An 18461-nucleotide genomic window follows, 5' to 3' on the forward strand; every position below is an offset into this window, starting at 1 on the left:
GAAGAGTATCCAGCACTCTTTTTTTTTGTTTGTTTTGTTTTTCCAGACAGGGTTTCTCTGTGTAGCCCTGGCTATCCTGGAACTCACTCTGTAGACCAGGCTGGCCTCAAACTCAGAAATCCTCCTGCCTCTGCCTCCCGAGTGCTGGGATTAAAGGCGTGCGCCACCACCGCCCTGCTGTCCAGCACTCTTAACTGCCGAGCTGGCCCCTCCTCTGCTTAGGTTGATAGGTTTCTTGGGTATTACAGTTGGCTTTTCTACTTTCACATGTCTGCTGATGTAATCTGGGAGTTACATGTGCTAGGTTCTACCACTCAATTGTATTTTCTGCCCAGACATTTGCTCTTTCTCTGTTCTATGGCCATTTCCTCCCTACCTGTCATAGTCTGTTGACTTGTACCATCCACCATACTTGAGTTTCTTATCTTTGTAGTCTCTTTATTCCTAGATTACTCCAAACCTTCTGTTGTCTACATGTCTACTTTTCTACATCATTTTAAAAGATTACTTAGTCTTATGTATATGGGTGTTTTGTCTGCATATAAGTCTGTGCACCATATATATGCAGTGCCTGTGAGGCCAGAAGAGGGTTCTGATATCCTGGGACTGAAGTTACGGATGGTTGTGAGTCACCATTTAGGTTCTAGGAATCCAACCTGGGACTCTGGAAGAGTAGCCAGTGCCTGGTCTTATCTGCTATTTCTCTAGCCACTCTAATTACATATTAAACACTGTTTCCCCTACTGGGTCTAAATAACCTCTCTGTGAGAACCCTATCTATCCCCAGTTCTATTATGTTGTGCTAACCTGTTTCATTACTCTCATGTTTATTTCATGGGAAGGAATGTTTGGCCTCAGTCTCATTTACAAGTTCCCTACCATTTTTATGGGTAATTTTAAGGTACCCGAAACAAATTTCCAACGCATTGAGATTTCCCTGGAAGTGCACACTTTTAGACTAACTTTTGAAATGACTTTCTCTCCCCTCTCCAAGAAGGACTTGGAGCGCCTGACTTTTCCTTTACAAGAGTTAGTATGTGCCATTGAACCTGGATTTTTTGAGACAGATATACTGTACCCCAGGTTAGCCCCAAACTCATGTCAGCTCTCCTGTCTCAGCCTTTCAAGTTCTCGGGTGACAGGCTACTTGGCTACCTTGTACCGGAATGAAATAAAGTCTTTAAATACACCCACCAACTACCCTAGTTTTGAGCCATTTCGTAACACTATTTTTCAGAGAAAACAGGAAGTCTTTCTCTACTCTACCTGCAGCTTCGACGTATCCTGTTCGTCAGCTCGAGCCCGCCCCTTCGCCGCGGTCCCTAGTTACCTCTAGCACAATGACTAACGTCACTTAAGGCCTCCGTTCCGCCCCTCTGGGGAAGGGGGCGGGGACACGCGTGCCCTCCCTACGCATGCGCACCCCTGCTCTCCGCCTTGGTTCCGGCTTCTCCTCCCGGCTTTCTCCATTCTCGAGCGGCTGGCTCCTGGGGGAGGGGAATCGTTTCAGCCAATCGTGTGGCACTACGACGCCGAGGCGCTTACCTCCATCGGTTTCAGCCAATGAGCTAGCCGTTCTCTCACGTCACAGACTTTGCCCCCTCCTATTCCCCTGCCACTCTGGCCTCAGTCCGCGCAGTAACAAGGAGTGCGCGCTGCGACACCTCCCAGTTCCCCCGGCCCCGCCGCCATTTCGTCGCCGGGCCTAACGGTTCGGCCAATCCCGACCCATATTGAAAAGAGCCAGTGCTCCACCAATCGGAGGCCGCTGCCTCCGACCTCACCTCGGGCCGGCCCAATCCAGGCCGCGGCCCCTCCGCCCCGAGCCCGCCCCCGCGGCGTCCTTTCTCCTCCCTCTTTGTGCGTCTGGCGCCGCCGCCGCCCGCCGCGTGAGAGGACGGGCTCCCCGCGCTCTTCAGCCGCGTAGTCGGGTCCCCTCCCCCCCACCTCCAGCTCCCGGAAGGTTCGTGAAGGAGAAGTCGCCGCGGAGGACGAGGAACCGCTGCTGCCGGTCCCCTGGGGCGCCATGGCGACCGGAGCGAACGCCACGCCGCTGGGTAAGCTGGGCCTACCAGGCCTTTCCCCACTTCCTGGGCCCAGAGGCAGCTTCAAGCCCAGCCTATTGGCGCTCGGGACGCCGCTGCCGGGGGCCCTAACCACGGCCTTGTCCTTAGCGGCGGTGCCGTCACCGCCGCCGCCCCCGGCCTCGTACCCGCCATAGCAGCCGCCCCCGCGCCGCCGCCGCTCTTTTCAGCGAGGGTCGCCTCCGCGCCAGGACCAGCAGCCGGGCCAGCCCGGTGGCGGCGGAGGTGAGTCGGGCCGATAGAGCGCGAGAGTCGTCGGGCGAACCGAACCGGCCGACGGAGGGGCAACGCCACCGCGGTTGGACGCGGCGAGGACGCGCGCGCGCGCACGGGAGGCCCGGGCGGACGCGCCACGGGGAACGCGCGGCCTGGTTTGGGAGGCTTCGATTGCGCACGCGCACCGCGAGAACCAGAAGGGCGGGAGGAAGCGTTCTTCGCGCAGACGCAGTGAGGCGTTCAGGCTTTGTGGCGCAATTGTGGTAGTTTTGGAAGAAGCCACCTGTTGCCCCCTGAGCTCCTGCTATGGAGGACAGGAGAGTCAGGTCCACGGGACGACGTGGTGTGAGTGGCTCCCTTGATGGTTTTTAGCAGCCCCGTGGCAGGAGTGTCTCCTTTCACAGTGAGGCGAGTTCGGAAGGCTACTAGGGATGCTTGAGTTCGATCATTTATTAAAGGTTTTCTCCTTTTGTTTTCTAGAAGGTTCTCAGAGTGACCAGCTTTCCCCGTGCTGTTTTAAAAGGCTTTTTCTCTGGGCCTGTAATCTGAGAAGTAGAAAACCTTGTGTGGTAAATGTAGGGAAGAATGTAATAAATCAGAGTTCTGATGACAAGTGTCCACTGGTCAGGAAAACTGATCTTTCCACGAGTAAGAATGGTCATATTGAAGGATGGCATGTTTCCCACAGTAATGTGTAGCAAGAGATTTGTTGTGTACTCTTGTAGCTTGAGTTCCAATGCTTTGTGGGCCTCATTCCAGTTTCCTCTTTTCTGCCCTTTAAGGCATTCAGAATTGATAATATGTATCTGTACACTTCTGATTCTGGGTTTCTGTGCATTAAGTCTTGGAAGCAAGGGCATGATGGTTCATGCTTTTAATCCTAGCACTCTGGAGGCAGAGGAAGGTGGGGCTTTGAGTTTGATGCCAGTCTACATAGTTTAAGACTGCCAGGGTTCTCTAAAGGGACTTCTGTCTCAAAAAACAAACAAAAGATCCAAAGAGTTGGAGATATGCATCAGTGGTAGAGCTCTTACCCAATATATGCAAAAACTCTGATGTTAACACTACAAAAGAAATGTGTTCCTTGTTACATTCTCTAGTATTTTCGTTTTAAAAGAACTAAATGTGAACTGTTCCTTAACTTTCCTGACAGGAGGATCTTTAAAATGGCTGCTTGTTTTCTCTGACCTCTGAGATTTCTTTCTTTTTAAAAATTTAGGTGATTTCAGTTTAGTTTTAATTATCATGAACTGCTTGCCTTCTGGTTCATATTTCTGCCTGATGGGCTCTGTCTGTCTTTAGACTTCCCAAGTAAGAAGAGGAAGAGGAGCCGATGGAACCAAGACACAATGGAGCAGAAGACAGTGATTCCAGGCATGCCTACAGTTATACCCCCTGGACTGACTCGGGAACAGGAAAGAGCTTACATAGGTAAATACACGTTCTACATCCAGGTGCATCTTCAGATTGTTACTGCAGATTGTTCTGAGTGATGAACCTGTTGAAAGTCTTAAGATTTTAGTCATGGGAACAAGGTGTGATGAGCTATGCTTTCATAGCTGTGTAATCCGTGATTTGCTTGGCCAGTCCTGCATTTGCAGCTTCTTGTTTGGGCCTGCTCTTAGCTCGGCAGCCCCCTTCTCAGCTGCTGTTCTTGCTCATTGGTGAGGTGAATGCTATCTTCCTCTCTGGACAGGCCCCAGTGGAGAACACTGCAGGTATTGTAAACCAGTTGCTTTTTTGTAGCATGGCCTTTCACCATAATGTCATGGTTCCCTTTCCCTAAAATTGTGGTTTCGTTTTTTTATAGGTACAAAATAGTTTAAGCAAAAAGTGGCTCGGAAAGCATTTATAGTTTACCCATTTTGTTGAATTTAATCCTTCCCTTCAGTATCCTTTCTTGTTCCATCTTTAGAGAGCTGTCTTAAAACAGGCTCTTGTAATTTACCACTAAAGGACTCTGCTGGGAAGGGTTTACTGTTTGATTTGAAATGAAGTGGTGGCAGAATTTAAAAAATTAGGTTACTGTCCACAGTAGAATTAAACCTCAAAATTACTTAAAATCCAAGGTCATAATAAATGGAAGTTTTATATCTGTCCTGCTGTCTCAAAAAGTGCACTTGATAAACATTTTCAACTAACCAAGTAAACATCCTCTTTGGGGCAGAAACCTCGTTGGGTCCATTGAGCTGTGTCCTTCTCAGACAGCTTCAAGGCTAAGGTGCTCTGAGTCTGGAGGTCTTCATTTCCTGGTTCTTAGATTGCTGAGGATTTTGAGGCGTGGAATTGTCTGCTTCTCACAGTACTTACTACTAATCCTACTTTCTCCTGCTGTTTACTCTCACCTAAGCCTTGGGTGTCATTAGACCAGTGTTGGACCTTGTAAGATGTCTTAGTGCTCCCACAGCCCAAGACCAGTCTAAAAAAACAGTACTTTACAACTCCCTCTCTTCCTCTGGAGGCCCAGTTAATGCATCAAGCCCTTAGAGACTATTTACATATTTTGTTGAAGTAGATAAACTCAGAGTTAGAAGCTAGGGTGCATTTTTAGTTCAAGGGAGGTAGCAGTCTTTCCTGGTTTATTCTTCAGTGCTGGATGTTTATTCACGTTAGATCCCACAACTAGAGGCTGCCCTATGGTACTGAGCTGCTAGGTTGCTGAGCTTAGTCTGGCTGCAAGCCTAGAGCTTGTTGTCATGAAGGAGCTTGGAGAGTAGCAGTGTTTCCATGGCACATTTGCTTTGTCCAGGGGTCCTTGGTATCCTCTTCACTGTCGATTTTTTTTTTTTTTTAATCAGTATTTCAGCATGGAGATGTTGTATAGTCCTGTGAAACATGTCTTAATGCAGATAATTAGAATTTTCTGTATTTAAGGTATGTATTAAACCTAATTGTAGGTAAACTGTGCCATTACTGCTTTCTCAGAGACCTGGGGCGTAATAAAAATACATACCAGAAGCAGTCACATACCATGTCGAAGAAGCTACTCTAGGTTTGCTATCTATCCTAGTGCTGTGTTAAATTTTGTCTGAGTTACTGACAGCTTTTAGTGAATCTCTCATGTTTCAAACCTGGGGGCCATATACAGTCTCTTGACCCTCACTTAGCATCTACACACCTTCCTAAGATATCAGTAGCTGGTCTGAAAATAAACTCCTAGGCGGGTGAAGGTAGTGCACATCTTTAACCCAGTCACTGAGGCAAAGGCAGATGATTTCTGGGTTCTAGGCCAGCCTGGTCTGCACAGTGCATTCCAGGACAGCGAGGGCTGTGTTTTTTGAGACCCTATCTGGAAAAAAGGGGGAAAATGATAGTTTACAGCACCTTACTTAGGCCCATTGGATTATGAACAAAGGTATGTGGTTTGCTCAGTATTTGAGTAAAGGTGCAGGTATTGGGGAGCTCTTTTAGTACAGATCTGGTTGTACAGAAAGTACACACACAAATCTGTAAGATGTTAAATTGGTTATTGAGTGTCTTACTTAAAGAGTTTTAAATCTTGTCTTAATGAAAATGATCTTTGCTCAACTGCTATTTTTGTTGTCCCATGTTATTTGAGTACTTTTGGGCTGTGTTTAATACTTATTAAAGAAATAGAAACTTAAGTTTTGCCCTGAGTTTGGTGGGAAGCAGGTACTGATATCTTAAATGCCGTTGGTTTGGGGTACCAATCGTAAGCAAGTGTTGGTGGAGAAGGGAGAGGTGAATACCTCCTGATAATTGGAATTGTAAGCTTTAGTGAACAGTCTTAACTGCTAACCCCTCTTCCAACAAACTGTTTGCTTCCTTAAGTGATAACCATTTTGAGGTGGACATTAGCTGTAGATGTAGATGGACTCCTGCGCTAGGTGGTTGGGGGTTTTTGCCTCAGTGTGTCACTGATCAGTCGTCCCTTTCAAAGTCTCCGAGTTCTTCATGCTTGTTATTGAGATTTGAGATGTTTTTTGGTAACATTGTCTTTTTTCCATCCTTTTTTTTCTTTCCTAACCTGGTTTCTTCCAGTGCAACTACAGATAGAAGACCTGACTCGTAAACTGCGCACAGGAGACCTGGGCATCCCCCCTAACCCTGAGGACAGGTTGGGAAACAGTTTTAACCAGCTGACAGTAACGCTTTTACCTTTTTTCTCAATATGTTTTTACTGGTGGCAACATATTGTGTCAGTTCAATAACTCCTAGTTAAGACGACTGGTATTCTGACCAGAGTAGACTATATGCTCAGTCAACAGTTAGAAAAGTTCTCTTAATGGGAGAATAAGTTAAAGAAAATGGTTAACTGGTTTCTAATTGGTAAGCATATAGGTTTTAACCTGGTAATTTGCCCACCCCTAGGGACAGTGAGAGGTGGCCATTAACCTGCCTTTTCACTGGCTGCTTTGGCTGAAAGCACAGGGGGTAGTTTTTCTCATTGGGTATGTTATGCAGGGATTTGAGAGTATTTTTAACCATCACTGAATTTAAGCAGGCCAAAGCTTGTTGAAGTCTTACCTGCTTGTGGTTTTGAGATTGTTTTAAAATCAGGAGATTTCTAACCAACTTCCTTCATTGCCAGTTAATTTTCAGCCTTGGCCATTGCCTGCCTGCGGGTTTTGGGAAGGGAAGGCAAGCAACCAACCCCCTAAATTATTACTTTTTCCTTTTTAAAAGGGAGTATGGGCCTCAAACAGCTGTGGTCATGCCATTTCAGTTTGCAGTTTCTCTCACCTCTGGAAAGTTAAGATGTCTGTGAGAGAGGAATGTTTTAAGTGGAATTTTATTGGCTGGTACAGGTCTTTGAACAGCTAAAGTCTTGTCCTTTAATAGACAATAAGCTTCCACTGAAATCTTTCTTAGTGCATGTAGCATAGTTGAAAAGATTGCTTTGAAGGTGTTTCTGGCTTTTGTTATCCTGGTCACATGCAGTTCTTCTGCCCCTTACCATGAAACAAATGAACCTAATGATTTCTCCATTATTGACTTTGTTTTGCTTATCAAGTTTGTTCTATTTTTACATATAGATTTTGGTTGGAAATTTTACATTTCTTTTTTGATTTGAAGATTTTTATTTTTTAGTTTTTTTTAAGATTAACATTATAGGTTATAGACCACAACTGTTTAGTGCCTTTTTGGCCTTTTCCCCTTTAATGGTATGTCTACAGGTTACCAGGCAATTCCTCCAAAGGTTGAGTTTTTAACAAACCTTGTTTGCTTCCTGGAAAACTGGGATTAGAGTGCAGTTGATGTCTCTGATGCCTCTTCTAGGTGAAGAAGTCCGGCCAGTCTAACCTCTAGATTGCTAGCTTTTGCTTTTCACTTCCACAGTTTGGGAAGAGGTTAAATGGTTATAAAGCCTTTAAAAGGCCAGTTTGGTTCTTGTACAATTTGGTAATTAGCCAGAAACACTCGATCCTAGATAGCAATGGGGTGGATATGCTAGAAATGAGTACAACCAGGACAGGGTTTTCCTCCCTGTGTGTGCTCAATTTTGAAAGAGGCCCTAATGCCTGATTGCTTTTGCTTTTTAAGCCCAGGTTGGAGGGAAATACATGAGTTTCTTACCTTAATAAGATGACTTCTTAAGGTGTATTTCAAAATTAAGCCACTTTATGCTATTTTGATGTTGCTTAACTTGTACAGTTAAAATGTTTAAAAATGTTATAGATTTAAATGTGTAAGATGACAGTCTAATGAGTTGGGGACATTTGTTTGTGATTACCATGACTGAATTGTGCTAACAGTTCATACAGATATTAGAAACGGAGGTGTCATTTAGCCGTCACTAGCCACGAACAAACCTGACCTTTTATTCCATCGTGTGTGTAACCTGGTATGACATGGTTCCCTTTAGGCTGAAGACAGTGGGAGCAGCCGAGTTCAGTTCTTGCTCTCCAACTAGGCACAGTTCTCTCAACTAAACCAAGGGTGTAGGAGTCTGGACTCTTTTCAGGATGTTTTTTAAAATAACCTGATCCACATGGTCTCTTCCCTTCTTGCAGCTGCTACTAAATTTTCATACAGAGTATCAAGCCTATGTCCTTTTTGTAATCTTAACTCAGTTCTAGGAGTGTAACTTCTCTTTTTTGTTACCGCAAAAGTCTAGCTGTGGTAAACTGACCATTTTATCATTTATATATATATATATACATTTTTTAAAAAATTTTTTGCTTGTAACAGCATTTTACTCCTTAAAAATGAGAGAGAAATTCCTGCTTTCTGAACTTGTAAACTCTGGTGGAGAATTGTAGTTCCTTCCCCCTTGCTGTTGGCAGGTTCAGACCCTAGACAAGTGTTTGACTAAATTTGCATTTGCAGCCTCTTGGCAGAGGCTGTGTTAGCACTTTAACGGTTTTCTCTACTCAGACTCCCCACCTCGAACAGCCAGCCAGGCCATTGAAGGAAAAGCAGAGACGAAGCCTTGCACCATTTCTCTCCATTGTGGGGCCAAGTAGCTACAGTAGCTTGAGTCCCAGCTGCTTGGGTGAACGAGCTTGTGTTCACTATGTGGCAGGGGGGTACAGATGCTCTTCCTGATAGGCACAGTTCACCATAACTTGGGTTTCTGTGGTTCATCAAGTTTGGTTATCACATATTTTTTCAAATGAAAGAGTCATTTGGCAAGAAGCTTCCAGAGGATGGTCCTGTTCTTGCCACTTGTGGTCCAGAGGTTTCTCTTTAATAGATCCTTCCCCGGTCACATAGAAGTAAGAGCATTTTTCCCTTTCTCACATACACCACAGTTTGCTTAACGTTAAGTCAGATTCCATCTCCTCATTCCACACGATCTTGAATAGCACACGTTATGGTCGGTTCCTCCGAAGAGTGTTGTTAGGATCTGAGAGGCAGAGGGGCTGGGGAGACTTGTTATAGTCCATGTGGGAGCAAGGTGAGTGGGGGTCAGAGCAGTAATGAGGATCTGTCTCCCACAGGTCCCCTTCCCCTGAACCAATCTACAACAGCGAGGGGAAGCGGCTTAACACTCGAGAGTTCCGTACCCGCAAAAAGCTTGAAGAGGAGCGGCACACCCTTATTACAGAGATGGTTGCTCTCAACCCAGACTTTAAACCACCTGCAGATTACAAGTAAGCAGAGAACACATTAAAAGGGCACACTGAGTTCATATGTGACCTGCTGGGACAATTCTGGTGTACCTACTCACCTTTTGGCCCAAATTATCCTCAATTCTCCATAGTATATACTCTCTTGATTAGTTAAAAAAAGAGCATGGATTATGTGTGCCACCTCCCAGAAATAGATGGTGATGATCTTTTCTTCCTTAGGCCTCCAGCAACACGTGTGAGCGATAAAGTAATGATCCCCCAAGACGAATATCCAGAAATCAATTTTGTGGGGCTCCTAATTGGACCCAGGTGAGTAATTACTAGTCTATGGCACCCTAGGTTTTAATTGTATTTGGGTTTGTTGTTGAATTTGGTGTGGCATTTGTTTTGGCTGGATTATGCTTAAACTCGATTTGTGTCAAGGTGTCCGTCCCACCACACACACTGTTTTCTGTGAATTAAAATCCTGAGATGTTAGAGCTGACCTTAGGGTACAGAGTCCTTGACTAGGTGATCCCACGTGCTGCATTTTGCAGTTTCCCACTAATGCCTACTCAGCCCAGCCTTTTTACTGAAGTAGAGGAGTTTGCACAGGTTGTGTAAACAGTCTTTTCTGCCTTTGATAGAGGGAACACCCTGAAGAACATTGAGAAGGAATGCAACGCCAAGATCATGATTCGGGGGAAAGGATCAGTGAAAGAAGGGAAAGTTGGGCGTAAAGATGGTCAGATGTTGCCAGGCGAAGATGAGCCTCTTCATGCTCTAGTCACTGCCAATACGATGGAGAATGTCAAAAAGGCAGTAGAACAGGTGTGTGCTGAGCCCAGGAGGGGGCTTCTTGCTGGAAACCTAGGTGATGGCCCTAAGTACTTTGACAACTAACTGCTGCTGCATCTTAATAGATCAGAAACATCCTGAAGCAGGGTATTGAGACCCCAGAGGACCAGAACGATCTACGGAAAATGCAGCTTCGAGAGTTGGCTCGCTTGAATGGCACTCTACGGGAAGATGATAATAGGTTAGTGATAATGTTGAGAAGAATGCATAGAAATTTGAACCTTTTTGAAGTGGGACAGTGGTCTCTACAGGTGTTTGAATTGATTTCTCCCATCTCAACAGGATCTTAAGGCCCTGGCAGAGCTCAGAGACGCGCAGCATTACCAATACTACTGTGTGTACCAAGTGTGGAGGGGCTGGTCACATTGCTTCTGATTGCAAATTTCAGAGGTGAGGCCTGGCTGTTGAAGTGGCTCTCCAGCAGCCACTGGTATTCAGGATCTTTGTTTTTATAATGACTCACGCATGGTTCATCTCATGCACCAGAGCAGCATCCTTTGTGGATCTGGGTGATGTGAGTTAAGGCTCAAGAAGACTACAAATGTGTAATGCCTCCTGGTATTGTCTTTTGTTGTCTTGTCCAAAAACTTATGCTCTGACTATAAATGTTTCCATTGGGTGTGTTATTAATTTACCTTAACTGCTTAAGTTTAAGACTAAGATTTTTTTTTTTCCCATAAGGTCCTTTTAATAGTTAAATTATTTTCTCTCAAACAGGGAAGATACTATAGTTATATTCATTTGAGTGTTTTGCCTATGCCTACATGTACTTCTGTATTTTGCATGCCTGGTTCCTATGGAGGTTAGAAGAGGGCTTTAGATCGCCTAGACCTGGAGTTACAGATGATTGTGAGCTGCCATGTGGGCACGGGGAACTGAACCCATATTCTTTGTATGAATAATAAGTGCTCTTAACTGCTGAGTCATCTCTTCAGCCCCATAGAGATAGGATTGATAGAACGGGAGAGATGAGGATGGGGCTGGAGAGACGGCTCAGTGGTTAAGAGCACTTGACTGCTTTTCCAGAGGTTCTGAGTTCAATTCCCATCATCCACATGGCGGCTCACAACCATCTGAAATGGGATCTGATGCCCTCTGAAGACAGCTATAGTATACATAAAAATAAAAAAAAAGAGAGAGATGAGGGTCTTGTACGGTGGTTGGTTGCTGGAATCTGTAATCCAGAGCCTCTTTTGTGACTGGCAGTGGTTAAAAATAGACACAAAATGGACATTGGATAACTGTTTCCAGTAAAGGATTAGAAAGGGGGTCACATTTGACTGAATGCTCTGTTGGTATTTTCTTCTCCTTACTTTGTGTTTCTGACCCTACTTTAGGCCTGGCGACCCTCAGTCAGCTCAGGATAAAGCACGGATGGATAAAGAATATTTGTCCCTTATGGCTGAGCTAGGGGAAGCTCCTGTCCCTGCATCTGTGGGCTCTACCTCTGGGCCTGCCACCACGCCCCTGGCTAGTGCACCAAGACCTGCTGCTCCTGCCAGCAACCCACCACCACCGGTGAGCCCTGGGACAGTTTTCTGGTCTAGCTCCCCTGTTCTCTTCTGCAGAGATAAGGAGCTATGGCCAAGGATTTGGGGTAAAGCTTAGAGGTGGATATAGCTGGCAACATTGTTTTTCTGGGATGTCTGGCCTCTGTAGGGTCACTTTGGGAGGACCCTGTCCGTGTGTCCTTGGTCCTCTGACATAGTCAGAAGAACAATGTTGCCACCAGGGGGCGCAGGCGCGGACATTGGCAGGAAATGCTCTCACGTAGTCTCTCATGTCTACAACTCAGAGCCGCCCACCCTGGATGAATTCTGGTCCTTCAGAGAATCGGCCCTACCATGGCATGCATGGAGGTGGTCCTGGTGGTCCTGGAGGTGGCCCCCACAGCTTCCCACACCCATTACCCAGCCTGACAGGTGGGCATGGTGGGCATCCCATGCAGCACAACCCAAATGGACCACCACCACCTTGGATGCAGCCACCACCACCACCGATGAACCAGGGCCCCCACCCACCTGGGCACCATGGCCCTCCTCCAATGGGTAAGTAAGTGTCAGACCAGAAACCTTGGGGCTTGGGAGGGGAGATAGGGTCACCCCAAGTAGTGAGCTGTGAGCTGCAACAGCAGTTTGGCTAGCTAGTACTCTGAATCTAGCTAGTACTCTGAATCTTGCTGAGGTCTAGGCTCATGGAGGATCTGTGCGGGGAGACCCATGAACTTTTGGGTCAAAAAGCTGAGAAAGCTATGGTGTTTTGCCTGGCCAGTTCAAATGTCCTGCTAAGTCCCTGCTCTTTCCTTCCATCAAGATCAGTACCTGGGAAGTACGCCTGTGGGCTCTGGGGTCTATCGCCTGCATCAAGGAAAAGGTAATGCTGCTTACTCTCTTGGGATCTCTGTCTAGGACTGGGAGCAAATGGGGCTTCTAGCCCAGGACCCTGCTCTCTAAAGCCCAGGACCCTGGTCTTACTGCCTGCAGGTATGATGCCGCCGCCGCCTATGGGCATGATGCCGCCGCCTCCGCCACCTCCCAGTGGGCAGCCCCCGCCTCCTCCCTCTGGTCCTCTTCCTCCATGGCAGCAGCAGCAGCAGCAGCCTCCGCCACCCCCTCCGCCCAGCAGCAGTATGGCTTCCAGCACCCCCTTGCCATGGCAGCAAAGTGAGTGGAATATTTTGGGCTTGTGGGGGTGGGTGGGATGTGGGCTAGGGCTGAGGGGAACAAGAACCTCATAATTTCACACAGGCTGGAGACACCTTCATTGAGGACTCTGGTCTCTCAGCAAGGGCAGTGGGGTTGAAAGCCAGGCTGCCTGGCCCAAGGGAATGTCTTGGGGAGGAGAGCTGATGTTTGGCGTGGTTGTGTTTGGGAGAGACTTGGGAGGTCTGGAGGGGAGCTTGCTGTTGTAGATAGAGCACCAGAAGTCCAGGCTAAGCTGCTGAATGAGCTGCTGGTTCGGCCATGCCTTGTGAGCGGAGTCAAGAGTGGGATGGTGCATGCATGTTCTGGAGGGGGTTGTGATTGGGCCTGAGAGACTGCAGAAAAAAGGGAAGGGGCCGATGGGGAGAGAGTAGTTGTGGGCTTGAGGTTGAATGTGCCGTTCGGTGGTGGCGGCGGCTGGGCGGAGGGACGTCAAAGCCGGTTCTTGTGTCTGGAACTTTCCCCTGAGCCCCTCCAGGGGCATTGGTGACAAAGGGCTTACTTTGTTAAGCCCAGAGACCATGAGGCTGACCCCAGGGTAGTCCTGCCCACCCCTCCACTCCCATCACCAGGACAGCCCCGCCCGCCCGCCCCCCACCACCGTACAGCATGCCAAAGCAAGGAGCAGGCGCCCCTCGTCCCCCCTGTCCCAAGGCAGCAGCCGCAGAGAGCCGCGGTGTACCCCCGCGCGTGTGACCTTGGGCTTCTTTACTACCCCAGATACGACGACTACCACCACGAGCGCTGGCACAGGGTCCATCCCGCCATGGCAACAGCAGCAGGCGGCTGCCGCAGCTTCTCCAGGAACCCCTCAGATGCAAGGCAACCCCACTATGGTGCCCCTGCCCCCCGGGGTCCAGCCGCCTCTGCCGCCCGGGGCCCCTCCCCCTCCGCCGCCTCCGCCACCTGGTTCCGCCGGCATGATGTATGCCCCACCCCCTCCTCCTCCGCCTCCCATGGACCCTTCTAACTTTGTCACCATGATGGGCATGGGGGTGGCGGGCATGCCGCCCTTCGGGATGCCTCCAGCTCCCCCACCGCCTCCACCACAGAACTAGACTTGTTTTTTTTTTTTTAAGAAAATATATATTATATACATAGAGAGTTGGTCTCTTATAAACACACGCCGAACCTCACCATATGGAGCCAGACATTGGGATGCACGCATGTGATTGTGTGTGCACGCATGTGTGTGTGTGCACGCACTGGGCTGGGCCAAGTGACTGGACTCGCTTGGGAAACGGGCAGTGGTAGTGGGGCGCCAGCTTGAGCTTTCCTGGCACCTGTAGCATCGAGTGTCTTCTTTGTCTTCTCTCCTCACCCAACTCCCTCTGCCTCTCCCCAAACCGGGCCGCCAGGATCCCTCCCCGCGGCAGCGATGGCCCGAGCCATGAGAGTGAGGACTTTCCGCGCCCATTGGTGACCCTTCCAGGCAGACAGCCTCAGCAGCGCCCCTGGTGGACAGGATGGTTCGGCAAAGCAGCCTGAGTTATTTTTGTGGACGGAATCGGAACACACTGGCTCCATATTGTGAAATTTTTATTAATTTTTATCTTTTTCCTTTGTTATTTCCTTATCTTTTCCTTTCTTCAGACTCCGTCCAAGGAGATGCTCTCCCCGGTCTTCTGCTGCAGATAGGATCCTTCCCTTGTCTCCATTCCTCTCCTCCCAAAGGGAGAGGGGCAAATGGTTTAGGTACAGGCTTTGGCTATTAATGTCAGGCTTGGTGGTGGGAGTGGGGGGTCCTATGGTTCTAATTGTTGAAGGGCTTCAGCCACATTCAAAATAAGTAGGTGGTTTATCTTTGACATCTTTTAAAGAGTCTGGATAAATCTGACTCGTTGCTCAATAGGGTTTATTTGGCAGTGGGATTCACATCTTCCTGCACTCCTGCCAGCAGTACAGGGCACAGCCCAAGCCACCATAGGCCAGCCTGGAGTCTTTTTCATGCTCTGGTCACCCAAGCTGCCTCAGAACCCATTTGCTTCTCTCCTTCCTGGAAAGCTTCCCTTTATGTTTTATTTTGACCCCAGATGTCCAGATGTTTTGCAGTGTCTGGGGCTTGTGTCCCTTGTTCTTCGTTCTGCTGCTTTGCCCCTTCCTTCCCTCTTCATGGAGTGATTATGTTGATAATAATGTGTAATGCGCGTTCTTTTCACTGGTTTATCTACAGAAATTTCTCTGGGCCTTTTTTTCTGTGTTTGATTCAACACTGCACTAAGGGGGAAATGTTCCATTGAATAAAAGAGCAGTGTGGTTTTCCGGGTCCGTTTCTTTTCTTTTAAAACCTTTTTCCTGACCATCAGCACCAAGTTTTACCTACCTACCCTGGCCCCAGCTCCTGCATGTGAATGGCTTCAGCCCCTCACTTTTTCTAGTTTCTAGTTGATAGAACTGAAAAGCAGGCTCACTCCACATTTCAGGAGTCTTTGTCATTGTGACAGCCTTTTCCTGGGGCTCCGACCCCCACCCACATTGATGAGCTCTAGATAGGATTTGTGTCTCCTAGCTGCTGCCCGACTTAAGGACCTGGACCTGGGGAGGCATCAGCACTAAAGGTCACGCTAACTAATCCTGCTTGTCGGGCACAGAGCTGCTAAAATTAAAACTGCCAAGTGGCTTTTTTTCTTTCTCTGCTGGTGGCTCTCAGCCTGCCAGGACTGCAGGTCTAGGGGAGTAGTAGGGACAAAACGTGGTGCCCTGTGCTGAGTGGCCACGTCTACAGAGTCTTCTGCAGTTCTCCTGTTTAGGGTACTAGGAAAATCACCCCTTGTGTCTTTGTGAGAGCCACGTCTTTGGCAGCTCATACAGCTGCTGCTGCTTTGTCTAGAGGCTTGAGGGCAGTTGCTGTCTACCCTTAGGCTTCCTAACCAAGCCCTCAACTAGAGGTTTTCCCTATTGTCTTTAACCTTACAGTGTGGGGGCAGGGCCTGGCCACCCTCTTCGACCTTGGCTTTACCTCATTGCTTCCCTCACAATCTTGGTTTCCCTGGTGGGCTCATTGGGCGGTTAATTAGCTCTTTGAAGCTCTGGAAGCGGCAAAGTGGCGCTGTGTGGGTTTTAGAAGTAAAATCAATAAATGACTTAACCATGGCTCAGCCATCCTCTGGTCTTGCCCTCCTCCCTGTGCAGTGTGCTCTTAATGGCCCCTCTCTCACCCTGCTGCCAGCCTTTGTTAAGAGTTTCCAAGAGCAAGTTTGAAGGCCCAGCTACAACAAGCACCTGTGCATAGTGTCAGTATTTAGGAGGTGGGAAATATCCATTTGGCCTACATGCCAACTTAGGTAGGAAACACAGTCCTATTGTGTCAGGGTTATGTTTCATTAGACACCAGTGTTTGATGCTGGCAGCAGTATCCCTATCTCCTCAGACCTTGGCAAGGGACATGCTAAGTAGAAACAGCATGGGGTCTCTGTTTATTTCTAAGACTAAGACAATTACTTAGCAGAAACTCAACATTGGTTCAGGTCGGGAGGCCAGGTTTCTAATTAGAAACTTAGACATAACTTCAGCTTGGTCTGGGTTGGATGTATTTCCAGGGATCTAGGAAGTATCCATATCCCTGAGTAAAGGAAGGGAAGGGGCAGGAGTGGTGAGAGGAGTATGTTTGAGACTGGGGGTCTTATGCTGAGACAGGGTGTGTAGAATAGAGGAAGTGGGAACCCTGCTATGGAGGTTACAGAAAGTCCCTGGATAAAGTCCGTGACAAGCATGTGTAGCCCTTTGACTTGGCAGGGCTGTTTAGTCTTTGGCTTTGTAACATTATGTGTGTGTTGGGCCATATTTACAGCCCTCTCTCTTGCTGTTGGTTGCAGGTTGGATTAAAGGAGTTGGGGGGCTGGAAAGATGGCTCAGTCTTCAAGGGCACTGTCTGTTCCCAGCGTTGTGCCTCATAGCCATCTATAGTGTGATCTGATACCCTATTCTGGTGTGTAGATGTACGTGCAGATAGAGTACTCAGTGGGGCTGGGTTGATAGAGGCAGGACAGGCCTGAGAACCTGTGGGGAGAACATCAGGTAGGATGGGCTGCGTTGATAGGCAAGGAGCTTAGGAGCAATAGAATACAGGTGGAGGAGTGTGAATTGGTAATATGGATAACAAGCTATGGTTGGTGACTAAAGAAAAGCTCTGGCCGCCTTAGCCTTCCAGGAGACAGTACAGCCCAAGCTAACTTTAGAATGAGGTGCAGAGAAGCAGAGGCTGGAAACCACAAAATGATGGTCACTTGGGAAGCAGGGGCAGGCTGGTGACAGCAAGTTCTAGGGCAGCCAATGCTACACAGAGAAACCCTGTCTCAAAAACAGAAATGATGGTGATATAAGTGTTCAAACATTGCCAAGTGTTATAGGGCTTGTGTTTGATTCTTAGAACCTGAATGCTAGGTCTAAGGCTGGGTGCAAGGGTGCACCCTTTAATTCTAGCACTTAAAGGAAGAGTCAGGAGGATCTTTGCATTTGAGGCCAAGTTGAAGTTTTAGGCCAACCAAGGCTGTTAAGAAACCCACCATGGTCAGCACAAATTAATAAGCTTTTATGAAGCCAGGCAGTGGTGGCACACTTTAAGCACTTGGGAGGCAGAGGCAGGCAGATTTTTGAGTTCGAGGCCAGCCTGGTCTACAGAGTGAGTTCCAGGACAGACAGCCAAGGCTACACAGAGAAACCCTGTCTCAAAAAACTAAAACAAAACAAGCTTTTATGAAAAAGTTGCCACAAGGGACTGAGAATGGCTCAGCGGGTAAGAGCACTGACTGCTCTTCCAAAGGTCCTGAGTTCAAATCCCAGCAACCACTTGGAGACTCACAACCATCTGTAATGAGATCCGATGCCCTCTTCTGGGGTGTCTGAAGACAGCTACAGTGTACTTACATATAATAAATCTTAAAAACAACAAAAACAGTTTAGCAGGTCGTGGTGGCGCACACCTTTAATCCCAGCACTCTGGAGGCAAAGGCAAGTGGATCTCTGAGTTCAAGGCCAGCCTGGTCTACAAAGTGAGTTCCAGGACAGCCAGGGCTATACAGAGAAGACCTGTCTTGAAAAAGCAACAAAAAAGTCACAAAATAAGGCAAATTCTCAAGAACTTATAAATTCAGCTATGAGCAGTGCTGGGGAGGTAGGAGACATGAGGATTCCTGCAGCTTGCTGGGGTATAGTTAGTTCAGGTCAGCCAGAACTACATAGTGGAATGTGCCCAAAAATCACTGATGGCCAGGCAGTGGTGGTGCACACCTTTAATCCCAGCACTCAAGAGGCAGATTCCGGGCTGGTGAGATGGCTCAGTGGGTTAGAGCACCCGACTGCTCTTCCGAAGGTCCAGAGTTCAAATCCCAGCAACCACATGGTGGCTCACAACCATCCGTAACAAGATCTGACTCCCTCTTCTGGAGTGTCTGAAGACAGCTACAGTGTACTTACATATAATAAATAAATAAATCTTAAAAAAAAAAAAAAAAAAAGAGGCAGATTCCAAGAACCTGTATGAAATTGGCACATAAAGATATATGGAGTTTGCTGATCACTATTCTAACTCCAGTTTCAGTGTGACCCATCCCAGGGTCTGGGTGGGAGGTGATCCAGCAGGACAC

The 18461-nt window shown here is 47.7% G+C and overlaps 1 protein-coding gene and 1 long non-coding RNA gene across 20 annotated transcripts in view; one reads left to right on the forward strand and one right to left on the reverse strand.

Annotated features, from left to right (window-relative positions):
- The window catches only part of Gm14966 (predicted gene 14966), an 8178-nt gene extending 6529 nt beyond the window's left edge, over positions 1-1649 (reverse strand). The window contains exon 1 of the long non-coding RNA NR_168058.1: positions 1546-1649. This is a non-coding gene — a long non-coding RNA (predicted gene 14966). The remainder of the gene's footprint in view (positions 1-1545) is intronic.
- Positions 1612-15977, forward strand: Sf1 (splicing factor 1). Of its 19 annotated transcripts, XM_006531740.4 has the most exons (14): positions 1612-2057; positions 3603-3731; positions 6303-6378; positions 9206-9358; positions 9557-9646; positions 9964-10147; positions 10240-10355; positions 10457-10564; positions 11512-11692; positions 11949-12222; positions 12488-12547; positions 12658-12837; positions 13597-13801; positions 14235-15138. In XM_006531740.4, exons 1-14 carry the CDS (start codon positions 2027-2029, stop codon positions 14362-14364), a joined length of 1917 nt encoding a protein of 638 aa, XP_006531803.1. In that variant the 5' UTR covers positions 1612-2026; the 3' UTR covers positions 14365-15138. The 19 variants fall into 19 exon arrangements, 18 of the variants coding, with proteins under 18 accessions (XP_006531803.1, XP_006531797.1, XP_006531800.1 ...); XM_006531734.4 differs by having other exon boundaries at positions 11949-12226; positions 13597-15142; XM_006531737.4 differs by lacking the exon at positions 13597-13801 and having other exon boundaries at positions 11949-12226; positions 14235-15142.
- Positions 15978-18461: the final 2484 nt, after the last annotated feature.

The sequence above is a fragment of the Mus musculus genome, chromosome 19 (genome assembly GCF_000001635.26).
Source record: "Mus musculus strain C57BL/6J chromosome 19, GRCm38.p6 C57BL/6J".
In the NCBI taxonomy this organism is placed as follows: Eukaryota; Metazoa; Chordata; class Mammalia; order Rodentia; family Muridae; genus Mus; species Mus musculus.

Excerpts from the sequence above, each read along its gene's own strand:
- Sf1 (NM_001110791.1), top strand. The coding sequence starts at position 2,027 with ATGGCGACCGGAGCGAACGCCACGCCGCTGG. Across the intron at positions 6,379-9,205 it reads CCCCCTAACCCTGAGGACAG|GTCCCCTTCCCCTGAACCAA; the intron begins GTTGGGAAACAG and ends TGTCTCCCACAG. Across the intron at positions 9,359-9,556 it reads AAACCACCTGCAGATTACAA|GCCTCCAGCAACACGTGTGA; the intron begins GTAAGCAGAGAA and ends TTTCTTCCTTAG.